The 10,466-nt window shown below is 51.0% G+C and overlaps 1 protein-coding gene across 1 annotated transcript in view; it reads left to right on the top strand.

Moving 5' to 3' along the window:
• Window positions 1-2,620: 2,620 nt before the first annotated feature.
• Window positions 2,621-10,466, top strand: part of RTN2 (reticulon 2) — a 34,069-nt gene continuing 26,223 nt past the window's right edge. Inside the window, exon 1 of the mRNA XM_083455584.1 lies at window positions 2,621-2,718. Within this exon, the coding sequence (XP_083311710.1) occupies window positions 2,688-2,718 (31 nt within the window). The 5' untranslated portion in view covers window positions 2,621-2,687. The remainder of the gene's footprint in view (window positions 2,719-10,466) is intronic.

Here is a 10,466-nt window from a genome sequence, read left to right as displayed (position 1 = left end):
GATAAGCCCTTACTTTGACTTTGTTATTTTAACCCATGGGTAGGCAAGCTAAGGCACGGGGGCCAGATCCAGCCCAATCACCTTCTAAATCCAGCCCACGGACAGTCCGGGAATCAGCGTGTTTTTACATGAGTAGAATGTGTGTTTTATTCAAAATGCATCTCTGGGTTATTTGTGGGGCATAGGAGTTTGCTTACCCCTGTTTTAACCCGTACTTATTCTATGTGCCTATTTTATAGCTTTGCTTTTCGGTTTCTAATTTTCACCTGCTTAATTTTCACCCTCTCTTCCCTCTCTTTCATATCCATTATAAAATGAAAAACAAAATCTTTAGCAACCACCCTTATCCGGGCAACTCCAGAACAACTCATAGGCCAGCTGGGCTGCAAGAACCTCACCTCTTCAGAACCCTAGTCTTCATTCTTTCATTCTGTTTCATTTTTAACACAAGCCTCTAGCCCTCCAACTTCTCATGTTGTGCTTTTTAGACATGCATCATTTTGCGACGCAGTAATTCAGTTTCACAAGCGAACAGGAGGTTAAGATAACCCCTTTCTGGCGACGCACAGTTTGGAAAGCTGTGCTCTAGCCCTTCTTATGACACAGCCCGTGATGCTTTTGTGTCGCCTGGTGTGACCTCATGGGGCAGAAATGAGTTATGGTGCTGTGGGAGAGAAGGAGGTGAGGACGGATGACTCGACTCGGATGAGCCACAGCTCTCCACACCCACTCCCAGCACAAGCAGGCGCAGATAAAAGAAATCCCAGCACATGAGAAGACAAGAGGAGCCCAATGGCCCACCTATTCCAGAATTGTGTTCTCACAGTAGCCAACCAGATGCCCCAATGGGAAACCTGGAAGCAGGATCTGACCAAACAAGGTCCCTATCCCCTCCTGTGGTTTCCATCAACTGGTTTGCAGACTGTGTAGGCCAGAGCTTCTTCCTCCTCCTCCTCCTCCTCTTCTTCTTCTACTTCTTCTTCTTCTTTGGCGATCCCTCATGGCCGAGTAAGATTGTCTTCCATAAACACTCATTTAACAATGAGTCCATATTGACTGTGGAGGCCAATTCTGGACCCACACATCCTTCCACAGTGGGGACATGGGTTTCTGGGCGGGAGTTGATCCCGCTGTGGATTTGCCCAGCGTGCCTTCCTTTCAGCACGTTTCTCCCTTGCGTCCTGAGTTCGAGTGTCTTCAAAGCCCAGGACACCTTTGGTCAAGGCTGTTCTCCAACTGGAGTGCTCGCAGGCCAGTGTTTCCCGGTTGTTGGTGTTTATACTACATTTTTTAAAGCCACAGTGGGGGGCTTTAAATGCCTCTAAATACCAGTTGCTGGAAGACACAGGAGAGGAGAGTGGCCCAGTATACCTGAAGGAGCATCTCCACCTTCATCGTTCAGCCTGCCAGACACTGAGGTCCAGTGCCAAGGGCCTTCTGGCGGTTCCCTCCCTGCGAGAAGTGAAGTTACAGGGAACCAGGCAGAGGGCCTTCTCGGTAGTGGCACCCGCCCTGTGGAACGCCCTCCCACCAGATGTCAAGGAAATAAACAACTACCTGACATTCAGAAGACATCTGAAGGCAGCCCTGTTTAGGGAAGCTTTTAATGTCTGATGTTTTATCACATGGGTAGGCAAATTAAGGCCCAAGGACCGGATACGGCCCAATCGCCTTCTAAATCTGGCCCGCAGACAGTCCGGGAATCAGCGTGTTTTTACATGAGTAGAATGTGTCCTTTTATTTAAAATGCATCTCTGGGTTATTTGGGGGGCATAGGAATTTGTCTATTTCCCCCAAAAAATATAGTCCGGCCCCCCTCAAGGTCTGAGGGACAGTAAACCGGCCCACCACGGCTGAAAAGGTTTGCTGACCCCTGTTTTATCAGATTTTAGTATTCTGTTAGGAGCTGTGCAGAGTGGCTGGAGAAAACCAGCCAGATGTGCGGGGTATAAATAAATTATTATTATTATTATTATTATTATTATTATTATTATTATTATTATTATTGCCATTTGCCAGGCATTGTTTCCTGTGATTCCTGCATTGGGTCGGATGACCCTTGGATCCCTATATCCACCCTGTTGACCTGGTGGTGTTCAGTCCACCCCCCCAGCATGTGATGATTCCGCCCCGCCTCCCCCCCCCGCCCCCCATTCAGCACTGCAGCGAAAGCAGGAGGGCGGGACTACATGTTGAGTGGCAGGCAGTAGGCAACCCCCCCCCCCATCCATCCATCCTTCCTCCTGCCTGGGCGGGCCTTCTCCCTCCTAAGGCGAGCCAGACCTCTCCCTCTCCACCACCACCCCTCCTCCCTCACCCCACCCTAAAGACCCCCCCCCCAGGCGACCTCACCCCCCACCCTACTTCCTCCCTCCCTCCCTCCTTACCTGCCCCTCCCTCCCTGCAAGGTAGGCTCCTCCGACTCCATCCCTCTCTCTCTCTCCTGCATCTTTTCCTGCATCCTTTGTCTACATCTCTTCTTTGTCTCCTCGCCCGCCTCGCCTTTGCGGCCTCGCCCAGGCGGCCCGCGAGCCTCCGGCCGGCCCCGGCCCCCTGCCTGCCTGCCCTCGAGGCGGCGGGCCGCGGCGGGGGGCAGGATGGGGCCGCGGGGGAGATGAGCAGCGGCGGGAGGCGCAGGGGGGCAGCGCGGCCGCAGCGCGCATCCCGCATGGACCACGAGGCGGGCGATGGGGCAGGTCCTGGGATTCGCCCATTGCAGTAGGTATCTTGTGGGGCAGGGAGAGAGGGCGGGAGGGCGGGCAAGGCTCCTTATTTCTCTTTTTCCACCCCCCAAAAAACCCCACCGCCCATTTTGGACGCCCCTTCAAAGCATCGCCCATTTCCTCCCAGGCAGGTGTGGGAAGAAAAAACAACAATATCCATTCAATAGCGTAAAAAATGTATATTTGCGGGGGGGTGGGGTGATGACCTTCCATGTGGAGTACCACCCCCTAGTGGGGGATGGGAAGGGTTTGCTAGTGCTCCCACCCAAAAAACCCCCCACTTTCGTTGCCCCCCCCATGCATCTTCTGGACCCGATGATCAGCTGGTCCTGAGAGCCATGCTTATTTCTGAAATATTTATTTATAGACATGTTTACCCACCATTTGTGACTCCTGCTCCGCGCCCCCCCCCCGTCATGCACACACACAGAGACATCACAGTTTTCAGGTGTGAATGTGTGGAGGGGGCGCTTAATTGTATTTGCGTTTGTGAAAGCAGATGTGGAAAGAGGCCGGTTCAAACTGCACTCTGCAGACGCTCTTGGCTGCTGTCTGGTGCGTCCCAAGGTTGAACCCCCTGTAGCTTCTGGGTGATAAACCCACGCTACCCCACCCAAAAATGTAACTGTAGGGCTTTTCCAGAGATTAAAAAACAGAGGGGGAAAAACAGCAGTCGCGAGAGACTCCCTTGGATTAAAAAAGGGTCCATTGAAGCAAGTGTTTGGTGCAAGGCTAGGGGACTAGAGGTCATTTGTTGTGTTTTTCTGGAAGGATAAAGGAGAGGGCTGTGGGGAGGAATCTCTGGGCAAGACTGTGATGCCAGATAAGTTTAATAAAGAGTAAGGCCCATGGAGACTTACTTTGGTGTAGGTACGCAGAGACATCACCTTGCCAACAAAGGTCCGTATAGTTCAAGCTCTGGTTTTCCCAGTAGTGATGTATGGAAGTGAGAGCTGGACCATAAAGAAGGCTGATCGCCGAAGAATGGATGCTTTTGAATTCTGGTGCTGGAGGAGACTCTTGAGAGTCCCATGGACTGCAAGAAGATCAAACCTCTCCATTCTGAAGGAAATCAGCCCTGAGTGCTCACTGGAAGGACAGATCCTGAAGCTGAGGCTCCAAGACTTTAGCCACCTCGTGAGAAGATAATACTCCCTGGAAAAGACCCTGATGTTGGGAAAGATGGAGGGCGCAAGGAGAAGGGGACGACAGAGGCCGAGATGGTTGGTCAGTGTTCTCGAAGCTACAAACATGAGTTTGACCAACTGCGGGAGGCAGTGGAAGACAGGAGTGCCTGGCGTGCTCTGGTCCAGGGGGTCACGAAGAGTTGGACACAACTAAATGACTTTACAAAACAACAAGGTGTGCAGAGGATTGTATTGCAAGGTAACAGCCGGACATGGACCAAATCACAGCAAAGCATTTACATGGATTTATGGGACAGCTGGCGTCAGGTGTGTCTCTATTATTTATTTGTTGATTTATACCCCACCTTTTTCTCCATCCCCATGTGGGGTAAGTTAGGCTAAGGGATGCCCCCACCCCAAGGTCATGCAGCCAAGTGTGGTTTTGAACCCCTGTCTCCCAGATCCTGGTCCTCATTTAACACCCACAACAACCCTGGCGAGGTAGCTTAGTAGTCTGAAAGGGGCCGTAAGGCGGCCAGCAAAATCACACACATCCAGAGAGCTTTGTGGGGCTGAGTGGTGGGATTCGAACTCTGATCTCTCCCAGGTCCTGGCCAGAGACTTGAACCACGGCAGCTCACTGGTGTCTCTGCTCAGAGCAGGACAGGCCGTGGATTCCCACAGCGCAAGGGGCAGAGGACAGAGGAGGCTGGATGGGGAACTGGGCTGAAGTCTCTGGCAAAGTCGAAAACCTGCTGGCAGGGGCTCCGATGGCGCAAGAGGAAATTGCTCCCTTTCCCCTCCATTAACCTTTTGTAGGGAGTGAGGCTTGCAAGACATAGTAGTAGTAGTAGTAGTAGTAGTAGTAGTAGTAATAATAATAATAATAATAATAATTTATTATTTATACCCCACCCATCTGGCTGGGCTTCCCCAGCCACTCTGGGCGGCTTCCAAAAAAATATTAAAATACTGTAATACATCAAACATTAAAAGCTTCCCTAAACAGGGCTGCCTTCAGATGTCTTCTAAAAGTCTGGTAGTTGTTGTTCTCTTTGACATCTGGTGGGAGGGCGTTCCACAGGGCAGGTGCCACTACCGAGAAGGCCCTCTGCCTGGTTCCCTGTAACTTGGCTTTTCTCAGGGAGGGAACCTCCAGAAGGCCCTTGGCGCTGGACCTCTGTGTCCAGGTAGAATGATGGGGGTGGAGACGCTCCTTCAGGTATACTGGACCGAGGCCGTTTAGGGCTTTAAAGGTCAGCACCAACACTTTAAATTGTGCTCGGAAACGTACATTGTGTGAATTCAAGCTTGGGCTGCTGACAGCTGGTGGACTTTGGGGGGGGGGAGATACACAACTAAGCACCCAGAGCAGAATTCTCCAGCGTTTGGAGCTGTGAAAGTGCGGTCGTGTGCAGCTCCTAGCATGCTGCTGGGACGTTGGCACGGGAGCAAAGTGTGTTTTCAGTGGACTTTCTGGAGGTGTGGGGCTTCTACTCTACGAAGGTGGCATCTCCAGCATGTTTGCAGCTGAAAGTGGACCTGGGGACATAGGAAACCACTTTATCTGGGCCCTTGGGTCTCTCCAACTGAGAATTGTCTACACGGACTGGCAGCGGCTGAGCAAGGTTTCAGACAGAGGATGCTCCCACCCTACCTGAAGATGCCCTTGGGGCTACAGCCCTTTCCCCAGAAGCTGACCCACTTGGATTTTGACTCTTTAGGGAAGCTGCATCTCCTAGAAATTTCAAGGTCTAAAACAGAAGAGCCGAGCTTGGCCCATTCGCGGGATTCCTTGACATGGCCCAGGAGAGGCGTGAGGCCTCAGGGGAGCCGAAGGCCAAGAGAAGCCAGGCATGGGAGAGTTGGGCATGGACAGGTGGTCTTCTTTGGGCGGGCGGTCTTCTTTTTTGCCTGCATAGCTTGGTGGGCAGGGTGCCTGGAGGGCGCAGGAAGCTAAGCAGGCTCAGCCCCGGATAGCTTTTGGATGGGAGACCAGACCAGCGGCCCTGACAACGGCACCATTTCCATGCATCTCGCGTGTTTGGCCTTCCCCGCAGAGCATCTCACCCCAGACTCCCGAATCTACCAGGAGATGTCAAGCGCCAACCCCTTGGGTCACAACTGGAGAAGATCCCTTCGACAAAATGATCTCCCACACCGGTTGCGCCTCTTTCCACTATGCGATGCGATGCGAGGTGAAGCGCTTCAAGGCCCACATGATGGAACATGAGAAGCAGAGGGTGGCAGAGCTGCACAAGAGACAGAAAGGGCATCCGTTAAGTTGTGGGTGAACATATCAGACAACACAGCAGTTCTTCAGACAGCTTATTCACAGGCCAGAACAGAACTGAACTGAAGGGTTCAGCCAACCTGCTTATGTAGAGCTCAACTACAAAGCAACAGGATCCACTTTCTGTAACTATCCAATCACTGAACGTCACTTTCAATTCCTTATTTGCATATGCGGACCTGAGTGAAAACTATCTACAGTATCCCCCTGCTGGCCCAGGGTGAGAACTTCAGTCCATAACAGCATCAAACCACAAGCTGACAAGAGCCAGCTTTGCACAATGGGTTGCGTTCCCTTGCTTGGCTTGGCAGAAGTATTTAAATACTGGCAGTGGAGCACAGGGGTTGAGTCCTGGTTGAAATGTTGCTGTGGGAGGTGGCTCAAAGAGATGGGAAGCAACTTAATGGATTACTCTTCCAGTAATCCCCTGGCTAAACTCTTCTGGTTTTCAACAGAACAAGCAAAACTCATTTTCTTGCCTAAAATAAAAAGGTAGAAATAAAAAACAGAAATAGAAGCGCCTTTGTGCTTACACAGTGGAAGCAGAGAAAGGGAGAGAGCAGGAGAAATTCCACACACCTGAGATGTTTCCTCCTTGTGACAGGGCATGCTTACCTGTCTGGCCCCAGAGCATTCTGGGTAAAAAAAGGTAAAAGGTAAAGGACCCCTGGATGGTTATGTCCAGTCAAAGGCGACTATGGAGTTGTGGCGCTCATCTCGCTTTCAGGCCGAGGGAGCCGGCGTTTGTCCGCAGGCAGTTTTCCGGGTCCTGTGGCCAGCAGGACTAAACTGCTTCTGGAACGCCAGAGTACACAGAAACACAATTTTATCTTCCCACTGCAGAGGTACCTATTTATCTACTTGCACTGGTGTGCTTTCAAACTGCTAGGTTGGCAGGAGCTGGGACGGAGCAATGGGAGCTCACTCCATCGCGGGGATTCGAACCGCCGACCTTCTGATCGGCAAGCCCATGAGGCTCAGTGGTTTAGACCACAGCGCCACCCATGATGGGTTGGTCAATAAGGTGGGTGCCCATTCACATATCCTCGGTATCCGGGTTTCCTTTCGATTAAAAAAAACCACATTATGCCTCTCTGAAGGAGAGCCTCAGGTCAATCGCAGAGTGAGTGCGAAAGGTCCTGAACTCAACCCCCACATCACCAGGCAGTGCAAAGATGGACACCTGCCTGCAACCCCAGAGAGCCATTAGCTCAGCGCAGATCATGTGGAGCTGGGTGGATCAATAGTCTGTCTTTGCAGAAGCCAGCCAGCTTCCTGGGCTCCTTGATTCTTACTTATATTTTGGAGTCTTCTGGATCCGGCCAATGGCCCTTCTGGCTAGCATCCTGTTCTCCCAGTGACCAATAAGATGAGGAAATCCACAAGCGGGATCTGACTCCAAGATCCCTCTTCCCTCCAGCAGTTTCCAGCAGCTGGGATTCAGAGGCTTTGCCAATTTCTAACCCTGGAGGCAGAGAACAGCTATCCTGGCTAGTAGCCGGGCGAAAGCTCTCTCCTCCATGAATTCGTCCAATCTGCTTTTAAATCCATCTAGGCTGGTGGCCATCACTGCCTCCTGTGGCAGGGAGTTCCAAAGTTTAACTATGCACTGCAGTGAAGAAATACTTCTTTGATCCTGAATCTTCCAACATTTAGCTCTTTTATCTATCCACTTTCTCTATGCCCTGCATAATTTTTAAAACTTCTATCATGCCCCCTCTTTACTCAGCTTTCTCTAAACTAAAACGTCTCAAAAACTGCAATATTGGAGTTGTTCAATGTTATATTGTAATCTCCTCGGGGCAGGGATCTGTCCCTTTGCCCTTGGTCATGTAAAACGCCACACTGTGATAATTCTACTTACTTACAGTCATACCTCGGGTTACAGATGCTTCAGGTTGCGCATTTTTGGGTTGCATACCGCGCTGAACCCGGAAGTACCAGAACGGGTTACTTCCAGGTTTCGGTGCATGCGCAGAAGCGCTAAATCACGCTTTGCACATGCGCAGAAGCGCCGAATTGCAACCCATGCGTGCGCAAACAGGTCACTGCGGGTTGCAAATGTGCCTCCCACACAGATCATGTTCACGACCCGAGCATCCACTGTACTTACTTATTTACTCATTTATTGGAGTATTGAATGGTTTGAACAATCCCCAGTGCATGGCTGTAGTTGGAGAATTTTAATTTCGAGCGGACTTCAGTCCAATACAGTCGTGCCTTGGAAGCCGAATGCCTTGGCTCCCAAACAAATTGGCTCCCGAACGATCAAAACCTGGAAGTGAACGATTTTCGGAAACCAAAGATCTCTGGCGTGGCTTCTGATTGGCTGCAGGACACTCCTGCAGCCAATCGTAAACCGCACTTTGGTTTTCGAACGGTTCCGGGAGTCGACCGGACTCCCGGAAGGCATTCTGTTCTAGAACCAAGGTACGGCTGTACAGATAAACTCCTGGCAATCAGAACCCCACTCCTGTCTCGGGGCTCCTACCCTGAGTGATGCCCCCTAGTGGATGGGTGTGGAGGAAGCAGGGACATGGTGCCACAGCACCCCCTAGTGACTCCAGTCCCACAATCCTGCCCCATTCTTGCAATCGCTTCCTGATGTTTCCTATTGCTGGTGAGAGTTGGTTGTGTTAACGGAGAAATCTGAGGGCTCCCTTGGACAAAAAACAAGGTCACCAGCCAGGAATACCAGAGCAAAACAGCAGCCAGGAGGCTTGGTCTTTATTGAAGACTGTCGCGACAGGACTCCCACCTGCCACCAGGTGGAACAAGATGGAAGCCCCAAACAAAAGAGAACCCAAACTTTTATTAGCTGCTAATCCCCATGTTACACCCCCCAAACTACATCACTAATACATCATGGTTACATCATGAAAGGGGAGGTCTGGTGGCAGTAATCTGAGCATCCTGGACCCTGCCCCATGGTTCCCCTCGCCCTCCACCAAACACCCATCAAGTGCAAGAAAAGAGATATTTACATTTCCCTGTTTCCCAGCCAAGTTCATCACACCCTTTTGTCTTCATCTGGGTTTGTTCTTTCTGGAATGGCTACCTGTCTGGCTCTCAGGTATCAGGATACCAGGAATTATCACTCAGGTAGAGGGGCTGCTGAGGAGCTGAGTTCACATGTGTAGATGAATTTCTGAAGTTTTCCCAGTGAGCCAGTACAGATATACATTTATCAGTGTATTCTTACATTTGGTATCGTGCAGCAAAGGCCCTTTGAACAGATAGGAAGAAACTGTGATGAAGTGCTTTGTAGGGACATGTCACAAAGCAATTGTGCTGGTTTTGGTAGTGGGCTGCATGTGCATGATATCTGCTGGAGGGGCAACCCCCCCTAACCTATGCATAAATTCCTGCAACAGTTGGAAGGCAGAGTCCGGCCGATGACTGCGGGGCGAGGCTTGTTTACCTGCACAGGCCGCTGGCGAAGCTCCAGATGGCGCATTGCATGTTTAATGCGTAGAACACCCAGGCCTGGGTGGGGTGAGCTGAGGTCATTTCCCAGATCTCCTGCTTGGTTTCCTGTGTGCCTGGAGGGGGGGGGGGCATGGCCTGCCCAGATGGCCTCGCCAAAGTAAATAGCTGCCGCTCATCCACCTTGCCCTGCCAGCAGGTCAGCTGCCAAATCATTATGTAATGATAATAATAATGCATTGCAACGGTATATAGTGTTCTGGAGCAATCATAGGCAGTCATTTAAGACCCAGGGCTGCAGCAACATGCAATTCAGTTTTAACAGTGTTACCGGAAAAATCCGAGGGCTCCCTTGGACAAAAAGTAAAGATACCAACCAGAGTAAATTGGAGCAAATCAGCAGCCTGTAGGCTTGGCCTTTATTGTACTGTTGCAGCAGGGTGTTCCCCTCACTCGCAGGAGAGAGGAAAGACCCAGAACAGTGGCGTGCAAGACCTTATAAAAACTTTTGAAATTCCCCTCCTCTAGGTCAAGCCCACCCCCAGAAACATCATGCATACATTACAGAAAGGAGGGGTTGAGGGAGGAGTTGTGGTGGTAACCTGAGTGTCCTGTCACCTGGCTGGTTCCCCTCTTTCCCCCCTCCCATGAGTCATTTTCTGAAGACAAAGGTAGTCGCAGTTTCCTGACCCCTGAGGGGAAATCCAATCACTGTTCTTTTGTTATAGTCCGTGTTGAATCCACTCCTGTATGCAGTCTGTAGTGTTGTGGATGGTTTTCTGTCTAGGACCATCAGGGTTGGCATAGCAACTGGGCAGGGCTCCTGTGGATGTGCTCCTATGCTCAAGGGATTATGGCTGCCCTGTATCAAACCTTCCCCATTTTGTAGTCCTTCCT

The sequence above is a fragment of the Podarcis tiliguerta genome (assembly GCF_965153285.1).
Source record: "Podarcis tiliguerta genome assembly, chromosome: 8".
NCBI classification, from domain to species: Eukaryota; Metazoa; Chordata; class Lepidosauria; order Squamata; family Lacertidae; genus Podarcis; species Podarcis tiliguerta.
The sequence above is the reverse complement of the archived record's forward strand: the minus strand, read 5'-3'. Positions and strand labels throughout refer to the sequence as shown.